Source organism: Calonectris borealis, chromosome 24, assembly GCF_964195595.1.
Source record: "Calonectris borealis chromosome 24, bCalBor7.hap1.2, whole genome shotgun sequence".
Lineage (NCBI taxonomy): Eukaryota > Metazoa > Chordata > Aves > Procellariiformes > Procellariidae > Calonectris > Calonectris borealis.
In genome coordinates this window covers 8,074,773-8,101,945 of record NC_134335.1, presented here as the reverse complement: position 1 = coordinate 8,101,945, position 27,173 = coordinate 8,074,773, and the positions used below count along the sequence as shown (strand labels likewise).

Sequence of the window (27,173 nt, the reverse complement as noted above, 5' to 3'; positions counted from 1 at the left end):
CCTGATGCATTGGGGGTGCTCAGCCCCGATGTGTGGGGGTGCTCAGCCTCAATGTGTGGGGGTGCTCAGCCCCGATGTTTGGGGGTGCTCAGCCCCCACATTTCGGGGTGCTCAGCCCCAGGGTGAGGGATGCTGAGCCCCAGGGTTTGGAGGTGCTCCGCCCCGAAGTTTGGGGGTGCTCAGCCCCAGGGTTTGGGGGTGCTCAGCTCCCACATTTGGGGGTGCTCAGCCCCAGGGTTTGGGGGTGCTCAGCCCCATGGTGAGGGGTGCTCAGCCCCGGGATTTGGGGGTGCTCAGCCCCCACATTTGGGGGTGCTCAGTCCCAGAGTTTGGGGATGCTCAGCCCCCACATTTAGGGGATGCTCAGCCCCCACATTTGGAGATCCTCAGCCCCAGGGTGGGTGATGCTCAGCCCCAACGTTTGGGGGTGCTCAGTCCCCACATTAAGGGGATGCTCAGCCCCAGGGTGGGGGGTGCTCAGCCCCAGGGTTTGGGGGCGCTCAGCCCCGATGTTTGCGGGGTGCTCAGCCCCAGGGTTTGGGGGTGCTCAGCCCCTATATTTGGGGTTGCTCAGCCCCGATGTTTAGGGGTGCTCAGCCCCACATTTGGGGGTGCTTCGCCCCAGGGTGGGGGTGCTCAGTCCCGATGTTTAGGGGTGCTCAGTCCCGATATTTGGGGATGCTCAACCCCGATGTTTGGGGGTGCTCAGCCTCGGGATTTGGGGAGTGCTCAGCCCCGGGGTTTGGGGGTGCTCAGCCCCCACATTTGGGGGTGCTCAGCCCCGGGGTTTGGGGGTGCTCAGCCCCCACATTTGGGGGTGCTCAGCGCCGGGGCGCAGCCAGCCCAGACGGTTACGAAGGGTTTGGGGTGCCTCTGTCCCTACGGGGTCTCTGTCCTATAGCGATTCTGTGCACATGGGGTCCATGTCCCTATGGGGTCTGTGGGGTCTACATCCTATAGGGTCTATGGGGGCGCTGCCCGCACGGGGTCCCTGTGCCACGCCCACTCCCGGAGCCACGCCCATTCCCAGGAGCCACGCCCACTGCCCGTGGCCTCACCCTGTGAACGAAGCCCCGACCCCACGCCGTGCCCCGGCCCTGGCCACGCCTCCTCCTGCCAAACCCCTCCCCGCCTCCTACCTTGGCCACGCCTACTTCTACATGGCCACACCCCCTCGACACCTCCCACACCCCCTCGAAGCCTCCCACACCCCTCACGCGGCCACACCCCCTGGTGACACGCCCCGCCCCTACGCTCGTGAACACGCCCCTTCGCCTCGAGCCACGCCCCCTTCGCGTGGAGCCACGCCCCCGAAGCCGCCCATCCCCTGCCATGGCCACGCCCCCCTCCGTGACCACGCCCCCGGCGGCGGCGGCACGTGCTCCCCCTCCCACACCCTCCCGCCGCCACCGCCCCCCGCCTCGGGGCTGCCGGAAGTCCCTCCCGCCGGGGGGTGCCCCCCGTCACTTCCGCCCGCTCGGTCCGGCATCTCCAATATGGCGGCGTCCTGCGGCTCCTCGCAGCTCCCGGCCGCCGAGCCGCCGCTGAAGATCCCCAAGATGGAGGTGCTGTCGCCGGGCTCGCCGGGAGCGCTGAGCGACGGCAACCCCAGCCTCTCCGACCCCTCCACCCCCAGCGGCGCCTCCCCCCTCGGCCCGGGGCCGGGGCCGGCGGCCGGCGGGGCCGGGCTGGGGGGCGGCGGCGGCGGGGCGGGGGGCCGCGGCGGGGCCTCGCCCTCCGTCTCCTTCTCGCCGGGCGGCGCCGCCGCCGCCGCCGCTGCCGCCGCTTGCCGCGGGATGTCCTGGACGCCGGCGGAGACCAACGCGCTGATCGCTGTCTGGGGCAACGAGCGGCTGGTGGAGGCGCGGTACCAGCAGCTGGAGGGCGCCGGCACCGTCTTCGGCAGCAAGGCCCCCGGGCCCGCCATGTACGAGCGCGTCTCCCGCGCCCTGGCCGAGCTGGGCTACGAGCGCACCCCCTCCCAGTGCCGGGAGCGTATCAAGGTACCCCAGCGGGGGGGGTGGCTCGTCCCCGGGGAAGGAGGGGGGGCGGTTCGGGTGTCCATGGGCTCAGCCTGCCCGCCTGCGGGTGGGCGATCTCCCGGGGCGCCTTTTGGCCCTGGGGGTGGGGGCAGCCCGTCCGTGGGAGCACCCCTCAGGGTCTGCCCGTGCGAGCCGTTTTCCAGAGCATCCTTTGGCCCTGGGTGCGGGGTCAAGGTGTCACCCAGCCTTTGGCCCAGGATGCAGGGGCATCGCGTCCCCTGAGCTCAATCCCTTCAGGATCTGCCCTGAAGCATCCTCTGGCCCTGGCTGTGGGCATCCCCTGGGCTCGGCCCATCCTTTGGCCCTGGGTTTTGGGGGCACTGTGTCCCCTGGGCTCAGCCTTTTGGGGTGTCTCCATGCTGGCGGCTTTCCAGAGCATCCTTTGGCCCTGGGTGTGGGGCACCTCATCCCCTGGGATCACCCCATCAGGGTCTCCCCACACAGGCAGTTTTCCTGTGAGTGTCCTCTGGGCTCAGCCCATCCTTTGGTCCTGGGTGTGGGGGCACTGCATCCCCTGGGATCACCCCATCAGGGTCTCCCCACGCAGGCAGTTTTCCGGAGCATCCTTTGGTCCTGGCTGTGGGTGTCCCCTGGGCTCAGCCCAGCCTTTGCCCCTGGGTGCAAGGCACCCTGTCCCCTGGGCTCAGCTGCCTGGCTCCTCACAGCACCCAGCTGGCATCTCCTGGCCGGGAGCAGGCTGGGTGCCACATCCTGCGGGTTTGGCCCTCACACCTCGGCCTCCAGCAGCATCTTTCGGACCCGGGCGCTGCATCCTTCGGGTTCAGCCACTCAGTTCCCCCTGCATGGGTGGGCTGCGGCAGCATCCTTTGGTCCTGAGGAGGAGGGGGGGACACGGTGTCCCAGCTGTTCGTGTCCCCTCCTGTGGACAGCCCCCAGCAGCATCCTTTCCCCTGGGTTTTTGGGGCACCACGTCCCGTGGGTTGACTCAATACCCTTATGTGTCCTCCAGCATCTTCTGGCTGTGTGGGGGTGACACGAGCTGCTTCCTCAAGCCCCACGGGAAAAGGGGGCTCCCAGTTATTCCAGTAATGAGGGGTGGCTCGGGCTGTGGTTGCCCTCTTGCACTCATGGCTCCATCCTTCGCTTTGGAGTTGCTTTACGGGGTACAACATCTTCCCCTGGCTTGCACCAGAGCGTGCTGCGGTCTCAGAAACCTCTTTAATAATTGAGCTGCATTAAACAGCCCGACGGGCTGCATTTCCTCTGGCGGCAGGTTTTAAAGAGGGATCTTCCCAGTTGCATCATTCCCTGGGGAAAAGGGAAAGGCTGGGTTTGGTGTCCGGCTTGGGAGCAACCGCTCCGTGCATCTCGCTTTTATGAAGAGGAGATATTTGGAGGGATCATGGATGGGGTGGGAATCGCTGCGGGGTTTCAGTTTATGAAATGAAGTGAATGAAGCTTGGAAAGGCAAATTAAACACTCCAAGCTCCCTCCGGCTTTTATTTTCCCCTTTCATTTACCCATTAGGCTGCCCGTGCAGCCGCTTAAAATGCCAATCGATTAAAAAAAGTAACGTCTTGTTATTGCTAGGGATCAGCGAGGCTGTATGTTTCTCTGTTCCTCTTCTCATCCGTTAAATACAGCTGCGCCAGCCCAGCTAGGCTGGGATTCTACAGTTGTATACATCCGGGCTGCCTTTGAGTTGCAAAATATGTAAAATAAGGGATTCTGCAGTATCGAGGATGCTTGGGAATAAATGGGAGACTCACCCTTCAATCCCTGTTAATTAGAACAGCCTTCTTCCCTGAAAGTAGGTGGTCAAAACGAAGCAACCCCCCTTCCTCTAGCTCTTTTAGTTTCTTAATGTATTTTCCTCGTGCCATCTCGTTGACTCCGTGTATTTGCTGCTCAGGGATTTATTTCCCTTGAACACATCCAAATATTTTTTGAGAGGAACGTTGCTGCACCGCAAAACCTCTTCCAGTCCCTTGTTTTCTCAGCGACTTCCAAGTTGCTGCTTGAGTTGGTTCTTCCGCAAAACTTTGGGCTTTGCCAGAGGCTGATGCAGGATGGAGAAATTATTTGAGGCCGTTTGGCTTTGTCCGCAAGACTCCGATGGTTTCGGGTTGTGGTGGGAGTTTATGCAGCGGCTGTAGAGGACTGCTACCCCAATTTTGGCCGCAGGCTCTGCAACCATTAATGCTTTGGGAGATGCTAAGCAGGTCGTGAGGAGAAGTCTCGTTATTAAAGCAGCCCAGAACTGGCTGTTCGGGTTCAGATGATGCGTTTGGGTGGAGCTGGTGACGGGTTGTGGCTGCTTTGGGGCCAGAGCAAGCTTTTTGGTGACTGCTGGAAGATCCCATCCTCCCAGCGGTTTGTGAGCTTCTTGCAGAGAAGGACTTCTCCCCCTTTCCCTTAAGAAGTGATGCTTGAACACATCTTTGCCCATGAAATGTTCAAGCTTGAAAGAAACCACACATCACGTACATATCAAACAGCGTAGAGGGAATAAAAGAGCACAAGGCGTATATTTATCACCTTGCAATGGCTCCAGGAGCAGCTGTTGACAGCCCTGTTAGATGTTTCTGGATCAACACGCGATACGTCGGGGCGGACTCCTCTTCAATGTCCAGTTGAAAGGTCCGGCTGGAAGGGGGTTGTCCGCTTTCCGTCCTGTCCTGTGCCTGTAGTCATTCGCAGGTTGGCTTGTCCTCGGGCTGTCTGCCGGGTGAAGAACAGCCCGACACCCGTCGTGGTGTTGCCTGAGCTTTTGCATATCCTGGATCCCCACCGCGAGGGTCATTAACGGTGGAGTCGTCTGGAGGCGCAAAAATGTGGCTTTTTCCAAAGCCTTTGGGCTCACAGTAGGTTTTTCACTAGAATGGCTGTGAAACGAGCGCTCATTGAAAGCTGGGGTTTCTCACGAGAGCCAAGAGTTGACCTTATTATGGGGATTATTGAGATAGTTGCGGTAGCCGCTGCCAACCTTAAAATCCCAATTTTTGTAGAATTCCAGGTGGAATGGGCTGCTCGACTCTTTCATGCTCAACTGAGAGCAAAAATTGCTCCTGGGTGCGGAGGGGTCAATGCCTGAAGTCACCTTTAAGACAGAGTAGGACGACTTGAATACGCTGTTGAAACAAGGAGAGGTCACAGGCGCTTCGCAGTCCTCTGCTATCGCCTGTCTGAGCTGAAAGCAGAGCCGGGGAGATGGTGATGAAGCTCCATCTTCCATTTATGATCCGTAATGCTCCATATTTCCATGATTTTATATACTTTGACTTAATGCCCATCAAGGGAGAGTAGCGTGAGGATTTGCTGATGTATTGTAAATGTAAATCGTGCTCAAAACGTATCGGATTCAACTTCTTTTATGAATGCGTTTTAGATAAGAACTCGATATTGGCTTTCCTCAGGACACCTGCCTTCCCTGGACTCTGCCAAATCTTGAAGAGCGAGTTAGAAATGAGCTGGAAAGGAAAAAGTCAACTCCGAAGAAGAAAGTTTTCCAGTTGTGTCGCATAGATGCATTCTCTCCTAATTCAAACAGGATGCAAAGTAAGGTCCCGGTTCAGATTTTCGTCTGTCTCTAACATCTGCATGTGCTTTTCTGCACATAGGCAGTGCTGTCCTGCAAGCTGGGAGCGAGACCGCTGTTGGGTTTGAGCCACTCTGGAAGTGTCTGTTTCAAATTTAGGGATTCACACGTAACCGTTCCAGCAGCTTTTCCTGGTTTCTTCCTTCGGAAAGAGACCTTGAATCTGACTTCGTGGCTCTGAGGTCGGTGGATTGGCGAGTTCGGCAATCGGGAGCCGCAGGAGGACTGAAACGTCTCGATTTCTGCCTCTTGGGTTCCCAGAAAAGCTTTCCTGTGCTCTCTAGTTTCCTCATCCTGTTGTGTCCTTAATCCTTGCTTGTTTAGCAATATATTCTGACTGTCCCTACGACGTGTGGCTCTTTTAAAGACTCGTTTACTAAAGCGCACGTGCTTTTCGTCCAGCCCTTCTCCTATGTCCTAAGTATGTTCATGGTCAAGGATTTAGCCTGCTTTGCGAACCCTGAAACTCATCGCCTCTCTGCAGCAGTGCGTGGAGAGCCTTTAAGTTTTAAGGTTTGACCTTAGTGCTGGGTTTTAAGGCAGGCGATGGCATATTTGGCAAAACCCTTTCCGGACTTGGGTGCTGATTTTGTGCCCTTCGCCTGGCGATGTTGTTTCAGCCAGAGAGCAGGAGGTTAGCTGTGAACTCGAGCTGCTTTTAACCACAGAAAAAAGAGCTGTTGCCGCATGCTGTGAAGTTGCCATATGAAGGCCAAAAGCCGATGTACCCAGTTTTTATTCTTTGAGATCACTTTCCATCGGGTAATACGCTGGGACATCATCGTTTTATCCTCTTCCAGCCTTCGCACGTGGCTGCAATGGCAGGGGGATGCTCTGGGAAAGTGCAGGTGAGCTCGGGTTTTACAGTTGCCAGTGCAGAGCTGTGCGAGTGAAGAGTAATTTTCAGGCAATAAAGGTTTGTTTTATTTTAAAGGAGCGTTCTTGAAATAATGTGTTCCGGTTGTTTTTTCAATACTGGATCTTAAGCATTTTTTTAAATCTGCGGAGGAATTTCTGCTTCCGTTGCATGCACCTTTCTTCATCGAAGGTGGAATCGAAGACTCGCTCTCCTGGAAGCGCTCTGCTTTGCTGAGCTGCGAGAGCGTTTTGGTGCTAGAAGTTCACTGGCTGCGGATGCGGCTGACGAGCCTTTCGCGAGGAGAAAGAAATCCCTCCTTAGAAGTTGCCGTTCAGCAGCAGGAGACTGTTAAAATGAATTCGGGGGCATTTTTAACACGTCATTTCTTCAGCTACCGCGGAAATGCGGGTTCTGCTTTTATTTTGTGAGCGAACTGCTGAAATTTGTTTGCCTCTCCCCGGAGTCGGTGCCAAGCCATTTATTCAAAGAGGAGCAGCTCCCACATCTAATTCCCGGCTGCAGGAATTCACAAGTCCCACTGCTGATCGCAAACCCGCTCCCTGGCGTGGATTTTTCCATAGGTAGTGACCTCCCTTTCACCCTAGATGGGTGACTGGGGGTTTCTGCTGGGTTATGATTGTCTGCTAAGTGTGTAATTTATTTTTCAAAGGAAAAATAAATACCTGGAAGACACTGGTTAAACACTCATAGAGAACATAGGCACAAAGGGGAGAAGCGAATGCCGCGAACCCACATGAAACAGGAGGGAATGAAAAATTACGCCTGAATATCAGCCGTTGGTGTTTTCTTGCTTTAAGCAATATGTAAAGCGATGTCGACAGGGGCTTATTTGTAACGAGGCTGTGGTTTTAGCTGCTTTACGATGTAAACAATCTATTTTTAAATCTTACGTGAAGTTGTTCTTAAGGAAGGAAAAGCTGCGCTAACTAGACTGTCTCAGAAGCCACGCTTGCCGTAATCTAGTTTGACCTCCTGCATGATACGGGAGATTGGATTTCACCCAGAATCTCATCATTGGGTCCAATAACATTGAGCAGAGCGGCTGTCTTTTAATTTGAAGATCTCAAATGATGGAGCATCGGTACATTTCGTAGCAACCAGCCAACTGTCCACCTTCAAAACAGCTTTGCCTTCTATTTCTTTTGAATGCGTTTTATCTTTGTCTTGCATTTGTTAACTCAGGACGAGATCCTCGTCCAGGTGGCTCCACCGGCTGCGATGTGTGCAGGCGGTGTTCACGTTACCTCCAAATCTTCCTTTGGCTTAAATAGATTCAGATGCGCTGGGTTTTCCAGGCTGGGTCTTTTCTTGTCGTTCCTTGAATCCTCTCCAGCAGCCCAGCTTTTCGCTGGAGGATCTCCTGGGCCCCGGTAGGTGGGAGCAACTTTCTGTTGACATTTATAAGCCATAAAAAAAATAAATTCTTCAGTGACAAAATACAGACTTATTTGTTTTACTCCTCCTTGATGTATTGTGGGGCTGCAGTTGAGGAGCACCTCTGGAAGGAGCATCACATGGAGTGAACCACTTGCGGAGCAGCTGCATCCACTCTCTTTGGCTGGGGTATTTGCATTGTGTCGTGCCGGTAGGCATCCGTCTCGCTTTGCATGTGCAGGATGAGTGTCTTTACTGTCCAGTGGCTTCTGCAGCCGTGTTGTGCGTCTGTAATACTCTGGTCTGGTTGTTCTGGCGTACCTGGGTCATTCACCACTCATTGCATGCTCAAAATGATGCCCAGAGGGAGCTGGGAGCGAGCTGGCAGGTTGTCTTGTTGAGACAGAAGCAGTTGATGGCCAGGAACTCGTTGCAGAAGGACAAGCTTGCTAAACTTGAACGTTGAATCTCAGTTTGGGAGATTTGTGAACGTTAAATCTTAGTTTGGGAGCGTACAGTTTTTCCCTGTCGTGCTCCTTGACTGCGGAGGACTTGGAAAGGTGTTAAAAATCCTCCTCCTGATTTTTATCACTTGCCCTTAGCCAGCACACACAGGCAGGCAGAAATTTTGGGCATCCTGTTGGCATTTGGTTATTGCAGAGGCTGCTTTGACGTCAGGAAAGAGTGGTAGCGGCAGCGATGCAGGAGGTGTTGGATGGTTGATCGTGGATTTTGTTTATTTTAGAAGTGACTGGATGCACCTGAAATGCTCAGCAGAATGAAGCTGGGCTGAAAGCATACAGTTTTGAGCGCCGGCATGGGGGCGGGTTGGCTTTCATTACTCTTCCAGTTACGCTCCACCCTGCTAAGTGGATAAATTTGGGGGCCAAGTAGGTGACGCTCTCCGGACTGCTGTGGTCTCACCAGTCACCAACCCTTGACCACTGGTCCTGGTAAAAATTGGAGTTAAAGCCACCTTTGATATTTCACTTCCAGCTTTTCCCATGGATTTAGATATTATCTCCACTGATAAAGTTTTCTCAACGCAGCTGAAAGCAAGTGGCACGGACCTTCCTCTAGAGACACCCGGCCCCAGGATGGGCAACGACACGCTGCTAGGATGGTGTTGTGCGTAAAGTTTTTTAGCTTTCCGAGCTACGCGAGAACAGTTCCACCCACGATGATGCTTTCTGCCGCTCGGCTGAAGCTTGTTTTGGAGAGGAGCATCTTCCCTCCCGCCTGCGGGAGGGTTTGTGCTGCTCTTAATCTTCTGGAAGGGCTTGTGGCCTCGCTCTGCTCGTTCATTTGAGAGCGAGAACCAGCAGGGATTTGAGTCTGTGTGGTCTCTCCTGGCTTGTTGATAGCAGAGATACGATCTCTTGAGTACATCTTGGACCTCTTTGGTCCAGACTGCTGTGCTTCGGGCTTTCCTTGAAAGGCAGGTGGTGTGGGTGGTGTAAAGGTGTTGGTCCCAATCACAGTGGATGTATGAAACTTCAAGTTTGATTTTAGGAATGCGTGCGTTTCTGAAGGCAAGAGAGTCTACTCAAGCGCAGCCTTCATCGCTCTAAAGTAGGTGGTGATGGGTTTTAAATGCTGGTTTTGAGCAGGTCATGCCAGGACTCGGCTGAACCTTACTCACGTGTCTCTGCAAGCCGAGCTCTGTCTGTGGGACACATCCATCCCATCTAAACTCTTCACAGAGCCAAAAATCATTGGCTGTGGTGGCACAGCAGAGGGTTTTGCTGGTCTGCCTTCTCAAACTCCAAAAGAAGTTACTCTTCTTTTCCTCCAGTGCTGTCTTAAACCAGGAGCTCAGCACGTCGGGAGATGGAGGTGCCCAGCCATCTGCCTTTCCACAGGCAATACTGGAGAGTTTCTTCTCTCTGGGTGTCTAGCCCGATTAGCATCAAAACCCTGAGAATAAAATAATTTTATTCTCGGCTCTCTAAGAGCAGCAACTGATGGAGCATCTTCGCAGGTGGCTATTTTGAGATGCAAGGTGTAGCCCGCCGCTGCTGCAGGGAATTTCATCGTCTCTCGGCACCATGTATCACTGCGTGACTTCCTCACCTAGCGAACTAACCCAACTTAAAAACACGTGCCTCACCTGCCTTGACTGACATCCCTTATCTGTGTCTTCTAGGGTGACTTTGCTTCTTCAAGTCATTGGCCAAAGCGATCTCTGGTTCCTGTCTTGATCAGACGACCAACTTATCTGCCTCACCACCCTTCTCCCCTCCGGACATTCCCATCGCTTTCCTTGTTCCGTATCAGAGACCTTTGGGCCAGAGCCAAATCCTTTGGGAAGTCCCTGTGCGTTTGGGCACATCAGGATAGGATTGAGGCTTTGCTCTTTGATGCAAAGCGTGATTTATTTTAACTGCCGGGGTGTCCCCAAGTGCTGTGATCTGGCAGATGTGCAGCCACCTGCGGGGCTGGAGCCTTTGCGGGCAGGTCTGCGGCAGCTCCTGCAGTGCCCGCCTGCAAAGTTTTAAGGGCAGGTTTGCACGAGGCTGCTCGTGTTTTGCAGAGGAGCGTTACCGTTTAGCGTCTCGTGTTGGAGACGCGTTGCGGTCGTCAGCTACCTTTCTGCAGTGGCGTATGGCGCTCTCGAGAGTTTAAGGTGCTCTTTCTTCTCCTTTTATTCTGGAGAGACCACAGAAATGGGGCTTCTTGTGGCGACATCCCCTGTAAATCTCGTGTTCTCCTGCCTTGCACACGTCTTTTAACTTAAAGGTTCATGAGCTAGCAAGTTGAGCAGAGCTATCGGACCACTGTAGTCAGTTCTGTTTCCTTGTGCTCCCACCAACCAACTCAGGAATGAAGATTTCAAGAGCTTTCACTGTGCCGGTCATCCCTACATGCCCTACAACCACTCCAGGCTTCAAAAGCCATTTTTTAGCCAGTTTAGTTTCATTTCATGTTGCTTGTGAGTATCCTGGCACAATGAGGAAGGAAGCTATTTGATATTGCCGTTCTTAATTTGGGACGTAAAGCCAAGAGCTCCTCTCTCCCATCAAGCAAAAGAGCATCTTCGGAGCTGAACGTTGTGCTAAGTGGTGCTTTGTGCCATCAGGACCCCGTCTAGGCCAGCTGCTATCATTTAATAGAGTTAAATAAATTAATGTGGACATGCCTGTAGGCCACCTAACTGCTCTGCTGAGCCCGTAGCGTCTTGCTGAGTAAGAGTACGTCTCGGATCAGGGACCTGGAGTTTCTTGTGTTGGACCGTCTCTGGGGTTATACATCAAAAGCTCACTGTGGTGTGGTTCTCCCTCATCTTATTTTTTGCTGGGAGGAGGACTGTGTCTCCAGCTTTCCTCAAAGTTGCTTCCCAAGGCTTTTCTGACCAGCGTTTCTGATTGTCATGCTGCAGTTCCTGCAGAGTGATCCGTTCTCCTGTGGCTTCACTTGTAGAGAAGATGAGGGCTCGTAAGTTAGAAATGGTGAGAAAATCCACGTTGAGCTTTTTGACTGTCTCCTCCTTTGGATTTCATAATTTTAAATTAAGCGGGGATAATCTGTCTTCATATTGCAGGCAGTGTTGCAGAACAATAAGCAAAAGCCTCGGTCTCTTCCAGTCTGTGCAGTCACTGGGCAGTTATCAGGTCTGTTTTCAGTTACTTGTCCTAAATTTACTGGTTTCTTGTCTATCTGTATCAATATATGTATGTGCACTTTAGGAACCACGGAGCAGGAGTTGAGCTGGACACCGGCAGGAGTAGAGGAGGTGCGTAAGAAAAACCTCAAATCTTAAATCTTGGCGATCAGGATAACCTGCTGGGAGAAAGGTGTCTGAACCTTTGAGTGCTATAAAATATCCAGGGGAGGTTTCCTGAAGTCTGAGCAATTATTTAGGTCTTACCAGGGTCTCTGAAGAAAATCAGTGTGGGAGGCGCGGGCAGCTGCAGAGGGAGAGCCATTGGTCTGGTCCAACCTCACCCCTGCCAGACAGAAGCCTGTGGGCATCCGTGAAACGGAGCTGACCCGTGTTATTCGGAGGTGAACATCGCTTAGGAAAGTGGTAGGGACTGCCTCCAAGAAGAAGGAGCTAGCGGGAATCTCGATTCTCCAGGAAACAAGACCAAGGAGCCACCAGCTGCTTGGCCGCGGGCCTTCTGGTGCTTTTGAAAGAGCCTAAAATTTGAGTGAGACGATCTCAAATTTGGTGATCTGCCGCCAGAAGTGGAGGTAAAAGATGGCTCACGCAGCCAGGTCGAGAAGCATCTAGGCAGTAACCTCAAAAGTGCTCTTGACTTGCAAGAGTAATGAGCAATGAGAGTTGCTCATTTATTTTTGCCTCCTTTCTGCGTTTAATTCTTGTACTAGTCTCCATTGACTCGATGCTAAATTGTTTTCATGGTAAAATAAGCCAGTTTGCAGCCTGAATGAAATAATTAATTACTACTAGGCTACAACCCAGTGTGAGATACTCGATAACTCCATCGGTAGGGAGAGGTGTTTGAAGCACACGCTTAAAATAGAGCAAGTGGCTGTGGATGTCAAGCGTTCCCGAGGGGGCTTCGCCAAGACTAGTAACATTTTTTGGTTAACTGCGCTGGAGACGGTTTGTTTAGCCTAAAGGCTGCTAAGAAATTCAGCTAGAGGCTCTAAGTCTGTGGTTAACTCCGACGGATAAGCCAGGGCAGATGTAAGAACTGGGATTTGGGAAATATATTTCAAAAAATCTGACTTGGCTGGATTTTAGAAAGAGTCTGGGAGTGAAACAAGAGTTTGCCTGTATCGCTCGGTGGGACTTGAGCTGAAAGGAGAGAAATTGGAGTAAAAAAGCTAGGCGATGCATCCTCCCATGCGCTTTTCAGGGCAAACCAGACCATTTAAAACTGCCTCGATGTCCCCAGGGGGTTCTTGTTGCTGAATTTTAACAACCAAATTTATCTGTACCCCCAGCCCTAGGGAACCCAGTTTGCCTCCAGTGAATATTGACAGGTTTCTTGGCCAGGTCTTCGGCTCCAGGTGGACATAGCCAGTTGTTTTCTACCCCGCTCGCAGACTGAAACTTAAAATTTGCTGGTGTCCACCCAAAGAGGATCTGCCCGTTTATCCCGAGAGGTAGCGAAGGCAAAATCGGGAAGGGTTCCACTTTAAACCACTGAATAACTCTGGTGCTTATTGCTGCCTGTGTGTTTATGTTTGGGTTTTTTCTTTCATTTTGTGTTCTTTTTGTGTGGTTTTGTGTTTTGTTGTTTTTTTTTGAAACAGCAGGGTAAAACTGACTTGCTGCTTAGCAGTTTTGCTTCTGCCCCCAGGGCTCTGAATATCATGAGGAAACTGGTTAGAAATGTATTTCTTTCCTGCTGATGCTGTTAAACCAGTATATGAGGAGCATTAGGTAGGTTCAGGCTTTCTGAAGATGTAAAGGTTCCTTTTGGGGGAAAAAACAAGCGGTTTTTTGCAATGATGTGTGCTTGAAAGTCCGTTACAGTCCTCCTCCGGAAGGAAAGGTGACAGGACTAGCTCTTCCCAAATTAATGCCCCTTTTGAACTCCAGAGGTGGCTTTGCCATTCAAGCTAGAACCGGAGCTATCTAATAAATTTAATATGAAAAACATATGTTTTCTAGCACTCCGCCAATCCAAAAAGATCCAGCAAACCTGGGTCACATCATTATCTTTCAAACATAGAGCGGTGGTAGAATTAAAACCACATTGAGGGATGCGCATAAAGATTTTTTTTTTTTTTTTTTTTTTTCTTTTACCCCCAAATAGTTGTGTATTGCTCTGGATTAGGGGGGAAACGTGGACAGAAATCGTAGGCTTATACAGCTTTGCCTCGCTGTCGCGCAGCGAACGCGATGCACTGGCTCGGCTGTCAGTGCGGGGTGCTAAAGGGATCACCACAAGGTTTTTACATCTGTCTTTATGGGAGGTTTAGCCTCAGCAGTGGTTTAAAGACTTATTAGACAGAGCCATCTTAGTATTGTTTCTTACTTAATGCTTGATATCGAAGTCTGGGAATTTGGAGCATTATTGATTTGACCTCTTTTAAATTTCAGCAGCTTCACAAGAGACAGAGTGAGTTAGTAAGGAATGCAAAATATGTAAGTAATATATATTTTCCTAGCTGAATAGCTTAGGCGTATACATTTTGTACCTTGTGTCTTCTTACCAGAGTAAGGAAGGTTGGACCGTCTTTGCTTTGGGGGACTCTTCTTTTCCTTTTCCTTTCTCTCTCCTCCCCGCTTCACCTTCTCCAAGCTGTGGGCACAACACCAGCTCTGCTTTCTCCTCCTCGTAGTAGGTGTGCATTTTCTTGGCTCGTTGGTATCTCTGACTGGGGGTCTCTTGGTATTTTTTTTTTTTTTTCCCCCCCTACGTTACATAGCAGATCTGGGGATTTTTTTTGAAGTGGGGAAGAGAATAAATCGCCCGAGTTAAATCTGACGAACCTGTCGCTGCTACGCAACTTTGTCCTGTGTCGTAGATGTTAACGCTAAACCGCTGCAGCGGGAACGTCAGATACGTACGATGCTTCCTGGCGGGCGTAGATTAATTTGGAAGCATTGCATTTAGCCTGTGAGCGTGATCAGCAGAAGTAAAAAAAAAAACAAACCACCCTAAAGTCTGCCTGTAACTGTCTGCAAGTGAATGTGTGCTCTTCCAACCCGTCGCCGCCTGATTAACACACGTTTTTCTGTCTTAGACCCTTCGCAGGTGCTACAGCCGCGTGAAGGAGCACGGCGTTGGGAAGAGGAAAAGCAGCTACACGTTTGAACAGCTGGAGCAGGTGTTTGGGCAGGGAGGATGGGACTCCCAGCCCTGCCAACCCGTCCTCATCAACAGCAGCGGCTTGTACCAGGAGCTGGAGTCGGACGGCAGCACGATGGAGGAGTATTCGCAGGAGGACTGGGGAAACCACAGTCAGGATCTTCATTGCTACCAGACGGGCGAACAGGAATTGGGTAAGAAATCCCATCTTGGCGCATCTCCATCCTCTGATTTTACCTCTGCTCATACCTATCTCACACATACGTATCTCGGTACCAACTTTCATGTTTCGGACATAACGTGCTCTAGATGCTAAACGCCTGATGTCTTTAGGGAGAAAAGGGAAAGAAATTCCCCAGTTCATCATCAAAAGCAAACCGTGGTTCCCAAAGTATTTTAGGATCAGGACTTGAGTTTAAAGAGCCTAGCAAGAGGAAAGAAGCGCTGCGTGGCCAGAAAGAGTGGAGGACGAGGTGGCGACATGTTCCCGGTCTCTCCTTCCCTGCTCAGTTCTACTTCCCCTCGTGGGACCAGGGGAGAGATTTTCCCTTTTGGTGGTAGCCTGCTTTGGAGGTCCTTGGGCACCAGCTGAGCCCGTGGGTTACCGTGCAAACACCCTTCGCTTAGATTACGAACAGGACTTCAGACCGCTGCTATTAATACTGATGACTATAAATGTTGCTCCTTCTTCCTATATACCCTAACCGGTACGTTTGTTTTAAATATATAAGTATGCTAATATCCAGATGTGTGGCCTTTTTTAAATAAAAAAAAAAAAAGCAAGCAAGCTCACACTCCAGGATTGAGACCTAAACTGAACTCCTCCACATGCTTTTCTTGCCTGAATTATTGGTGTCTCTGTGTAAGAATCAACACATTAATTAATTTGGAGATTTGGTTGTTGCCTGTGGCTTATTGAACTTGGTCAAACAGAGCAAGGTACCGCATTCTTGATTGAAAATGCACGCTGATCTGAGCAGTTTTGTGAAGAAGTGAGTTTCTTTAAGTATATTTATATCTCTTGAGCCACTGATCTTACGGGCACGTGTTCCTACCTTGCCTGAGCACGGGGGTTATTTTCACAGCGGAAGCTTTAAGTCGATCAAATTCAATGGAGACCCAAGTGAAGCGGTAGTTAGAAAGTGAATTGGATAAAGGCTCTTGGTGGGATGGTTTTTTTCCCCCTCATGATTTGTAGGCAGAAACAGGGATAGGAGAGGCAGTCACGTATCTGTACACATCTGCGTTCAGGGGACTGGTGAGCTGGGATGCTTTGAAAGAGGCTTAAATCGCAGTTTAATGTTAAAATTCGCAAATTGGCTGTTAACCGCGTTCCGGTTCTCTCAGACTTCTTCCCCAGGGGATTTAAAAGTCAGAAATATGTGGGAGAGAAATGGTGGGGAGAAGACGACGTTACAAAACGTATGTAAATGACGGCTAATTCTATCTAGTTTGATTCGTTCTGGTGAGTCAAACCGTGGTCTCCTGGTTTGTCACCGTTTTCCTTCTGTTGAATCGGAGACATTTGTGTGCACTTGGGCTGACGATATTCGTAATGTTCAGCGAAGTTATGAGAAAAGCACTTAGCACACAACATCTAAATGGAATACAGATGCATTTGTTCTGGTGCTTGCTCTTCAAATGTGCCATTGAAAGCAGAATAGCCTTTTTTCTTTCTTTTTCCTTTTTTTTTTTTTTTTAAACAATGTAGCTTGCAATTAAATTGATTTATGATTTAATAGTAGGAATTGTAGTCTTGTCCTTCAAAGGTTTTGCACTTGCAGAGACAGATTCAGATCTTAACTGATCACATCGCTTCCAAGAAAAAAAGTAATATTCAGTTACAGAGGATTTAGGAACTGGAGCCATCTCGTGCAGAACTTGGTGGACTGCCTGGTTTAGGAAGCAACTTCGATTTTTTATTTATTTATTAATTTCAGCCTTATAAAAAAGCCCCAGGAACATTATTTAAAATATAATTGTGTTGGAATTTTACCTTTCAGATGAAATGCCTACCACAAAAAGAACATTAAAGATAAAACAGGAATCTTCAGAAGACACGCAGTAAGTAATTTATGAATGTTTTACCCTGGAATGTGTTTCCCTGGGGATGATGTGCAGGAGGGGAGGATATTTGAAACTTCTGATTATAATTATAAATACATTGTGCAAGACTATTCATACAGTTGAATCTGCTTTATGCATTATTCCAGTTACCTCAGAACATCTGAAAAGCTTCACAACTCTGTCTCTTCTTGGCCTCGTCATTCAGCAAATGAAACAAGACTTACTACGCGAATGCAAGGACTTAAAATGCGGATAAAATACACATCAGATTCATTAGGGATGCGCGTGGGCAGGCTGCGGGTATCGTGACACGAGGTCAAACTCTTGGATCTATTTGTAATCTGTTGGGTTGGTTTTTTTTTCCATCTGCCTGAAGTTTGCCCCTTTGGACCTAAGGAAAAAAGAGAATGTAGGAGGAGTGGAGGAAAGAAAGAGTGAGAAGAGGGACGCAGCGCCCCGGTGGTAGTGTGTGCTGTTGGCTTGGTGTGAGTGATGCTTGCAAGAAAAGTTCGTGCATTTCCTCTCCTTGGTGGGAAGGCATGCCAAAGCTTGTGATTTTTTTTTTTTTATTATTTTTATTTTTATAACCTTCCAGAGCTGACTTGTAACCTTTTGGATCGGGTTAATCTGACAAATATCGGAGCATTTCGAATGCTTTGAGCATGCGAATCTCCCTTGCCTCGCCAACAATAACACGGAGCATTTCAAAAAATGAAAGGAATTGTGCTGTATTTACTCGGACCAGGGCTACTTTCTTCCGACCTTTAGGGTTTTAAAACCCACAGGATGGTTGTAGATCTGTCTGTGATGGGGGTGAGCTACCACAAATGGGCTCGCAGATCCTTCGGGATGGGAATGCGTACGGGGCATCGTGTCTTCCACTCACGCACACCCCCCGGCCAGTAATTTGTGGTGTCATCTGAAGTCAATCTGGTATTTCCTATGCTCGAAAACGAGCTTCTGTAGGGTAGGAAGTCATCGGCACTGAGTACATTAACATAGTGTCCCTGGTTAGTAATACAACAGAGGCTTTTTACTGTAACTAAATGAAAAAAATCCTCCAAAACCTAAAAAAAATAAAAATAATTAAAAAAGAAGCTTCCATTGTAATGGCCTAGCTTTGTCAAACTCCTCACTTCAGATGGATTTTCATGGTACCCGAAGGTGACTTTTTTCTTAACGTGGAGCAAATTCAGTTTAGCGACCCAGGCATGACCTGGACAAAAATAAGTTTTTTCAGTGTGAACATTATTATTGCCTCTTTGAACAGTTTCTTAGGACTGTTACGGGATAATTTTACTTTTCAAGGCGTGCTTTAGAGAACTGCATAGAAAATAATCCTGAATTTTTCGAGGTAGAGGCTCGGAGTGCCTGAATCTTCTCTTCCAGGTTTGGTTGTGTATATGGACGGCTGGATTAGATTTGATAGGTTAGACTTTTCAGAGTTTTGTGGTTATTTCCCACCCCCACCACGTTCCCTCTAAAAAGTCTCTGGACTCTCGGGCATTTTGTGAAGCATGCAGGTGATAAACCCATCTTACATGCTCGATGGAAGCACAAAGCATCTTCCAACACAGATTTGCTGAAGATTACTTTTTTCCCCAGCTATGAGAGCAAGGAACTTTTAAACTCTGACTTAGTAGATTGAAAGCGGTCAGGAGAAGCGTGGCTGATATGAAGATAAGAGGGGTATTTATTTATTATCTTCAAAAAATAGAATTGCGTCTATTCTTAAAAGCCACAGGCGATAAATAGGTGCCAAACTTTTTCACTTCTTTGGCCGGCGTTTTAAAATACATAGAATTTACTTCAAAGAAGGTAGGGCTTCAGTTCATCTGCGTTCTTGGTCACGTGCAGATTTTCAGCAGAAATAATCTCAATAAAATCGGAGGGAGTGGCAGTGCATTTGCTGAACCTTGTGCTGCGATTTTTGACGTGGAGAAATTACAGTGTGGTGATGCCGGACTATAAGCATGCGTATTGCTAAAAATCTTGACTTTGCTTATCCCTTTCCCTCCCCTGGGATTTTGGAAGGATTTTTGGAAGGATTTTTTGGAGCTAAGCAGCTTGCAGAAAACCACGGGAGCAGATGTGCACCGTGACATTATTTTCCTAGCGGAGAGGGTGGGAGAGTGCCGCTAAGATGCTCCCTATAGGAAACGTATCACTGAGCTCTCTGAGCACTGGAATTTATTCTGGCTTTTCTTTTCCCGATAAAACGCACACGTGTGAAGCTGCTGTCGCTATCAACTGACCGCAAACCTGCAGAAAGAGAAGGAGCTCGCTTTGCTCCTGCTGCCTGCGAGGGGTTCAGCCGCTCCTGCCAGCTTGGCCAGCGCCGGGACCTGATCGTGCCCCAGCAAACCTCATGCGTTGTATCTCTAAGCAAGCTTCACAGCACGTTAGCACGGACAGCGCTGCCTCTCTTAGCTTCAGGTAGTAAGTAACTGGCCTCCGAAGACATATAAGGACTTCCCGTATTTCCTGGGTTGCCTTATTTTCGGCGGTGTAGGAAGCGAAGAGCAGAGGTAAGCTGTGTCCGGGTCCCGCGCTCCGTCAGCTGGACTCTCCTTCCCCGCGTCGGCTCTGCTGTTGCATCCCCTTGGCACGCTGCTGCCTCCAAATAAACTGTTTTGAAAAGTGAAACGCTACTTAAGACTCTGTTCTGCTATTTTAAATTTATTTGAGGAGCGGTTTTATTCACTGTGGGCTTTGTGAAGATGAACTAGAAAAAGCTTGGGGAGCTGGATCCTTCACTGAAACCAGCTGTTTCAGCTGCTTTGAAGTCTGCTTTTGTTTGGAAACAGCGCCTTAGAACAAATTTGCACCACGTCTAGTGTCTTTCCTCATTTGAATTGCAAAAGCTTCCGAAGAGAAAGAAATGCAGATGGCCGGTCTCCAGCCCGGAGGTGGTGGTTTGACGTTAGGGTAAAATCCGGCTCTAGGGCACCTTCTGCAGATGAAAAATGAGATGGCGCTGTGACACAGCGCTGACACAGGGTAAGCCCTCTGCTAGCTCAGATTTTTTTCTATTAAAAAATAAATAATAGTAGCAATTTGACTCTTAGTGCTTACACCTCTGCTTGGCCGAGTCGCGGAGGTGTTGGATAGAGCCTGGGAAAGAGAAGCCCAGCGGGGCGGCTGCCGAGCCATCGAGTCCTGGTGTAAGCGGGAAGAGGAGATGCTAAAACCGAAAAGCAGAGCTTTTTAAAATTTCTTTTTTCCCTATTGGTTCCTCCGTGCTCGAAGTGATGGATTCCCTCTGTGGAAAGCCCTTCTCTACCGTACACGAGGTGCTGCTGGAGATCATTTCTAGTGAAATTATTCTTCTTCTCGGTAGGAGCAGTCTGATGAGTGACTAATTTTTTTTTTCACCAGAGCTTCAGCTCTATTTCGTGCTGAACTAAACTTAGCGAGAGTATTTATAGTGTAATTAATAAAGGTGGGGGCTTTTTTTTTTTTTTTTTTTGGTTCTTAGCTCTGTTCCTCCGCTGTTGAATGAAAATCTACCCACGCTGCTTTCTTCTGTCTCTGGGTTTGGATGGGACTGCTTTCTCTAAACTGAGTTCAGCTGTCTGTCTTGAGTCAAATGAGCCTATAACAGCGGTGAAACGCAGGCTCTGTGCTTCCAAACAGCGCTGCGCCGAGCCAGCGCTTACCGTGTCCCCTTGTCTGTCTGGTCCCCTTGTCTGTCTCGTCCCCAGAAGGTGAATTTCCACTTCCGAAAGTCTAAAAAAAAGACGTTTTCCAAGCATAGCAATGCTGCGCCGCTCAAGATCTGAAGAAGCGTCAGGGAAGCTGTAGAGAAGCTTTGGAACAGTCCAGGCTTGTATTGCCGCAGTGTTTGTATGTAAATAGAAACGGAATTGGAGTAAATACGCGTTTTTTTTCTTGTGTGGTGTTTCTCTCCCTTGCTGCTAGATGGGGGGAAGTGGAAATAACTCCTCAGTACTTAAAATAAGAAACAGGAGTTTGTTGACGATGCAACAGGCGTTTTTAAAAAACCTTGGCTCAAACGCAACTCCTCTTGCCAAGCAGGTCCCCTCCTTGGTGCTCTAGAAACTCAGTTAAGCTCTGATGGTGGCAGAGATGTGCTTGCCAAAACGCCTTTCAAGGTCTATCCAGGAATCTTCTGGCGTGGTTGCTGCTGCTAGATATAAGATCGGCGGCGTGCTGATGGATGCAGTCCCTCACGTTGCCGTGAGGAGTGAGCAATCTCAGCCTGGACTGCTCGGACCCGCTCTGGGTGGCTTGGACACCCCACCTGAGGTTTGCAGAGCTGGTGTGCAGCAACCATCGTGCGTCAAACTGCTCGACACGGAGTTCTGTGGTCCCAAGCATTCAGATCGCCTAAAGGACAACCAGCTCTTGGAGAACTTTCCCAAAATCACGTGCGTTATATTTAAGCAGGTTTTTTGAGATAAGAGGCTGGGAGGTTGGACCTCTCCAGCACCATGGGAAGGGTCTGCAGCTCCCAAACCTTTTTTCTTTGAACGCTTATATCAATGTGATGGAAAAAGAGACCTCCTGATCCACGTAGGGGTTTATTGGGCAGAAATGCAACCGCCAAAGTCTCAACCTCAGGCGTTTCCTTGTGCGGTTTGTGGGGCGTCATATCTGCTCTTTCTTAAAGACCTTTGTGTCCCTCACCAGTCTCATGCCCTAACTCCATGGGGGAGCTGTTGGGAAAAGCTGATTTTAGGGAATTTAAGTGAATCTTCATGAGAAGAAGATCTCTTCCCGCAAGAGGAGAGAAGTTCGTGTGTGCCCCGCAGAAGAAAACCGGTGTCGCCTGGTGCAGGGACTAAAGATGCAGTCTGTTCTCCTGGTGGGACGTGGGAGGAGGAAAGACCCTCCTGGGGATGTGGTGACCTCCTTGCAATTGCAGTTCAGCTTTACAGATGCAGCGCAACAGATAAATGAGAGGAGAGTTGCATGGAGCAAGCTTTTAAATCGCATTCGTTGGACCTAGAGAGATTTCTCGTTAGCAAACGAGTTGCATTATCTTCCTACAGCTTTGATTATAGGACAATAACTCCTAAAATGAGTAGTTCCTCCCTACCAGCTAATTACATCCTGAGTGTCTCATTCATCCTGGAGGAAGCTGTTCCAACTTGCTTCAGGCGCACGCGATGCTCTCTCCTGATTGCTTAGCAAAGCCTAAATCCTTCCGTGGAAACTCACTTTGATACCGGTGTCGTTACCGGGATCGAAAAGAAATCTTTGGCAACACGGGAATTTCTTTATTGGATATCCAGAGGGATTTCTGCTGTCCATCGTGCAGCGGGTTATGGCATCGGTTGTGTCTGGGCGCAGGTCATCTTCACCGGTATCTTCTGCTCCGCGGGGTCAGTCCCTTGAGCCGCGTTTCTGATCCAGCGCTGGGACCGAGCCTTTCGGAGCGGCTTGGCACTTGCTTTGTGTTTTTTACAGTTGCAGCCCCGTTCCCTCGCATTGGTTTTGGAGTAATGACGAGGTGGAAGTGTTTTGAGCGGCGGCTGCAAATTAGGGATGCAGCTCTGGTCATCTGCAACGGATCGCGTGCCGATGGGAACGCAGGGCTTGTCGCAGACGAGTGATTTAGATCGCTTAAGGAATCACCGTCAAAGGTATTAGCAAAAAGTGGGTTTAATAGGAATTTATAAAAGTGCGACTGAACAAAGTTCGATGGTAAGGTTCACTCTGTCGCTTACTACGTGGATGAAACATAGAAAGGAAAATCGTATTAGAATTGAGTTGGAATGATCTATACAGAGACCAAAGACGCAAAAGGGTAAGGGAGACCCTCCTGTTGAGTCGTGAGGTTCAGAGAAGAGCCAGCTGGATCCACTCCTAGTCCCAGACTTGGTCAACGGTTTATATCTAATGGGAGAAATATAAGGAATAGGGAGACCCTCCCGTTGAGTCACGAGGTTCAGAGAAGACCCCTTTGTTTTCTAAACTCCTGATGGAGCTTAGGTGCGGCTAGGTCCAATCTTAGTCTCAGACTTGGTCAACAGTTGATGTCTAATGGAAGAAGTACAAAGAGTAAGGAGACCCTCCCGTTGAGTCATGAGGGTCAGAGTGAACCCCCTGGCTTTCTAAACTCCTGATGGAGCTTAGGTGCAGCTAGGTCCAATCTTAGACATCAACTGTTGACCAAGTCTGAGACTAATGGAAGAAGTACAAAGAGTAAGGAGACCCTCCCGTTGTGTCATGAGGGTCAGAGTGAACCCCCTGGCTTTCTAAACTCCTGATGGAGCTTAGGTGGGGCTGGATCCAGTCCTAGTCCCAGACTTGGTCAGCGGTTTATGTCTAAGGGATTAGATGTGTCTAGTAGTAGTCTAAGGTTCATTCACAGTTTTAAGGTGGATCACAAGATTTTAGCAGTGCTTAATCATTGACTAATTTAACATTTACAAAGTGAGTCAATAGAATTTACTACAATCACAATAGTGACTTAATTACAGATTCGAGATGACAGTATTTATACTATACTTGCTATCGGGTACCTAAATCAATCAGCACACGCACAGACCCAAAGATATATGAATGTACAAAGGTATACCTGTGAAAAATTCCCCTCGGGTTGAGTGAAATATTCACGTTAAATGTCCCAGCATTTCTCAACGGGCAAGGGTTGAGCTTCGAGGAGCGAAGGGCTTCAGCCCAGGTCCCGTCGTCAGCTTTCGGGGACGGGTCCTCTGAATATCGCAGACTCGAGGGGTCGCGAGCTCCGAGAGGCGTCCTGCTGAGAGGGGGATGCTGGGCGCAGCCGCTGCGGTCCAGGAGAGCTCAAAGGGTCTGACTTAAGACCGGGTTCGCAAGATGATTGGCTTTAGTCATCCATAAATTTCCATCCTGGCCACGATCCGGGTTGGTAATTACTGGAATTCTCAAAATTCTGGTAACAAGCTTCCACTTGAGCTAGGATCCAGGTAAGGAATGTTCCAGGGATGTCAAGGGACGATGAATTATTCCCGCTCTCGTTCCCCACCTTGGCCAGGCAGCAGGAGTTCCTGGTGCGGCCAAGGGCCGCTTCATCGCCCAACTCGTTACGCGGAGGCTGAGGTCCGAGGGGGATTCCTGAGATCGTAGAGCGGCGCAGGGGAGGGGGGGAGACGCGCCACCCCCACACGACCGTAAAGAATAACGCGGTGACTTGAGTTTGCATTTATTTAGCGGCACCAGACGCGTGTTTGCTTGCAATCGCTTTGAAGCGGCGCAGGTGGGAGCAGGACATTTCCACCGCGTGGTTTTTTTGGGGTCGGTAAGAGCAGAAATCGATCCCGGAAGCTGAACCTGGGGATTTATCAGCTCTCGTTTTCTTTATATCCTGCAGAACTTTTTGCGTGAATTCTCATTTCCACCGGAGAATGTCGTTTGCTTGAGATGTCGGAAGGAGTTTGGATTGGGTTTTTCTGTGGTTTTGCTGAGATTAATTAAAAAAAACCGTCAGTGTGGTGTTATAATCTGTAAGCTCACCTAGCAATATGGGGCATATATAGGAACGAAATACCCCCCACCTAAAAAGCAGTCGAGAAAGCTGAGAGGGATTAACACTTTTCCGAAGGTCGGTGCGTTCACGGGGATGCTTTTACAGCTCCAGTTTACTGATGCCTTTATCCTTCTCTCCGTGTTTTTTAATTTCCAGGAAGCGCGACGTCATGCAGAATATTATGCAAATCTTGGAGTCGGTCCAGTTGAAGTGGGAGCTGTTTCAGAGCTGGACGGACTTCTCCAGGCTACATCTTTCTAACAAACTGGCCATTTTCGGCATCGGTTACAACACCCGCTGGAAGGAGGATATTCGTTACCACTACGCGGAGATCAGCTCGCAGGTACCCCTCGGCAAGCGGCTCCGGGAATATTTCAACTCGGAAAAACCGGAGGGTCGGGTTATCATGACCAGAGTGCAGAAAATGAACTGGAAAAACGTTTATTACAAATTCCTGGAGATCACCATCAGCGAAGCCAGATGCCTGGAGCTGCACATGGAGATCGACTGGATACCCATCGCTCACTCCAAACCCACCGGAGGAAACGTCGTTCAGTATTTATTACCGGGAGGGATCCCCAAAAGCCCCGGCTTGTACGCCATCGGTTACGAAGAGTGCCACGAGAAACCCCCCTCCCCTCTCGCCGAGCACAGGGGGCCCGATCCCGGCAATGAGACTCAAGGGGAGCTGGAGGTCCCTTCGCCGCAAGCCTCCCTCCGGGTGGATATGGAATCCGCCCGGATTATCTACTGTTACCTCGGCATCGCCGAGGTCCGGACTCTCCAGCAGTGCCTGTTTTTACACTTTCAGGCAAACACCAAAACCTTCAGCAAAGATTGGGTCGGGATCAACGCCTTTTTATCTCAGAACTGCGTCGTAGAGCCCGGCGTGTCGCCCAAATCCATCTACATCAAATTTGTGGAAGTGGAGAGGGATTTTCTTTCCGCCGGCTCTTTGGTAGAGTGCCTGGAAAAAGCCATCGGATACCCCTTAAAATTTAACAACTGAGTCTCGTCCTTCATAAGGATTGGGGCTTTCTGCCCCTTTTTTCCATCTCGCTACCAGACGCTTTCGGATCCTGTCCGTTCACAGCCGGGCAAGTCGGACTTTTCCGCCTGGAAACGAGTTTTGGGGTGATCAGAGGCTTGCGGGGCGCTTTTCCACGAGCTCATCCCCAGCAAGCGAGCGTGTCCCGGCTCTCTTGCCAGACGGACCGGCCGGTTTTCCTACCGGAGCGGCGCGGCGAGGAGAAGCCCCCGGCCCGTGAAACGACTGTAGGTACATTCCACATCGGACAAGCGCGTACACGTGGCGTTTTCATACGAAAAGCTGGTTTTTTTGGTTTTTCTTTATTCCACGGTGTCTCATTTTTACGCATCCGTCTCTCTCTTAAGTGTTATTACGGATCTGAATAAATAAGCAATAGATAACGGCAAGTTAAACCTTGAATCACGTTAAAGGAGACTGTTTTTCAAAGCCACCCTTAGATACTATTGTATATAATTTAGAACTTCACTTTTTTCACCCGTCAAGTGTTCTCCTCTCTCCGAACAGTGTTGCCTGCAAAAAGACTTTGGTTTCTGTGATGTATTCCACTTTACTAGTAGCGATGCCATATCCGCTTTTATTTTATTTTATTTTTTAACATTAAAATAACTCCTGGCCTTTTTATTTTTCTTTTTATTTTGTTTTTTTTTTTGTTGTTTTATTTGGGTTTGTTTTTTTTTTTTTTGAGTTCTAGTTAGCCTCTTTGTGAGAATAACCTGGCAGCTGGGAAACACTTTTTTGTTTTTTTGGTTTTTTTTTGGTTTTTTTTTTTTTTGTCGAACCATGCTTATGGATACAATCAAAGCTGTGAGAATGGGGAGGAGGGGGGGTTGGGGAGGGGGGGCTCACGGGGTCGGGGGGGACACGGGGACGGGGGAGGACGCATTTAATGCCTTTTTCAGACGTGTTACTATATAAGCCCCATTATCTTGCTGGCTGGCGCTGGCGGTTTCGGTTGTTTTTTATTTTCCAAAAAGCTCATCAATCGGTGAAGTTGTGACATACGATGAATGTGTCGGTCCTAATAAAATCAAGCAAACACGTACGGGCTTCGGCGAATGTCTTTCTCCTCCTCGAGGGGGGAATTTTGGGGGGGGGGAACGGGACGCGGAGGTCTCCTCCTGGGATATTTCCACCGGGGCTTTGTTCCAAGGGCGAGAGATGTTTAATTTGTTTCTTTTATGGGGGGTGAGCGCCACCGGAGCCAGTTTCCTTCCCTACGGAGATGCCCAAAATCTTTGAAAACGTGAGGACCGCTGCCCGGCTGGAGGTTGGCGTCGCCTCGGGATGCGGTTGAGCCCCGAGACGGCGGAGAGAGGAAGAGGAGGAGATCACCCCCTCCCTGCTCCCGGCCCTCAAAATAGGGGGAGTTGCCCCAAAAAGCCTCTGCCGGGAGGCGAGAGGGGAGATCGCAGGCAGGAGATGCCGGCAGGGGAAAGGTGAGATCCCGGTGGGATCTGGCCAGGATCCCCACAAAGCTTCCTCACTCCCCGAGGCCGGATCCCGCTATCCTGGCGGCCAGGCGGGATTTATGGGGGGAGACGAGGGCGAGGAGGGATTAATTCCCCCCCTCCTCCTCCTCCTCCTCCTCCGCCGGCGTCTAATCTCTCTGCTCGTGCTTCGAGGTCTGACCCTGGTTGGATCAAGGACCGGGATAACCTTGGCCGAGCCGGGAAGGACTCATCCCGGGACTCCCTAAAATCAGGGAGTTCGGTCCGGAGGGTCAAAAATGTCCTTTTTTGGGTATTTTTTTCGTTTGTTTTTGAGGATTAATGTGTTTACCCGGGAGGAGGAGGGATGCCGGAGGGGATGCTGCACCCCACCGGCGCGGGAGGGATGCGGTTGGGGAGGGTTTAGGGGTCCTCGTGCCCCCCCCCCCGGGGGGGTGACGTTGGGGTGCCACATTGCACCCCCCCTTATAACCCTATCATAATTAATAATAACCCCAATAATTAATTAATCATCACAAATTTGTTGATGTGTGGCTGGTATCCG

At 49.9% G+C, this 27,173-nt stretch overlaps 1 protein-coding gene across 8 annotated transcripts; it reads left to right on the top strand.

Annotated features, from left to right (window-relative positions):
* Nucleotides 1-1,488: 1,488 nt before the first annotated feature.
* MSANTD2 (Myb/SANT DNA binding domain containing 2) lies at nucleotides 1,489-26,907 on the top strand. Of its 8 annotated transcripts, none has more exons than XR_012677159.1 (6): nucleotides 1,489-2,003; nucleotides 13,875-13,919; nucleotides 14,522-14,780; nucleotides 16,590-16,650; nucleotides 16,800-22,262; nucleotides 24,287-24,351. XR_012677159.1 is itself a non-coding variant. In XM_075173125.1 (6 exons), the coding sequence occupies exons 4-6, from the start codon at nucleotides 14,702-14,704 to the stop codon at nucleotides 25,137-25,139; spliced, it is 993 nt and encodes a 330-aa protein (XP_075029226.1). In that variant the 5' UTR covers nucleotides 1,717-2,003; nucleotides 11,542-11,588; nucleotides 13,875-13,919; nucleotides 14,522-14,701; the 3' UTR covers nucleotides 25,140-26,907. The 8 variants fall into 8 exon arrangements, 6 of the variants coding, with proteins under 6 accessions (XP_075029224.1, XP_075029223.1, XP_075029225.1 ...); XM_075173125.1 differs by lacking the exon at nucleotides 16,800-22,262 and adding an exon at nucleotides 11,542-11,588 and having other exon boundaries at nucleotides 1,717-2,003; nucleotides 24,287-26,907; XM_075173123.1 differs by lacking the exon at nucleotides 16,800-22,262 and having other exon boundaries at nucleotides 13,878-13,919; nucleotides 24,287-26,907.
* Nucleotides 26,908-27,173: the final 266 nt, after the last annotated feature.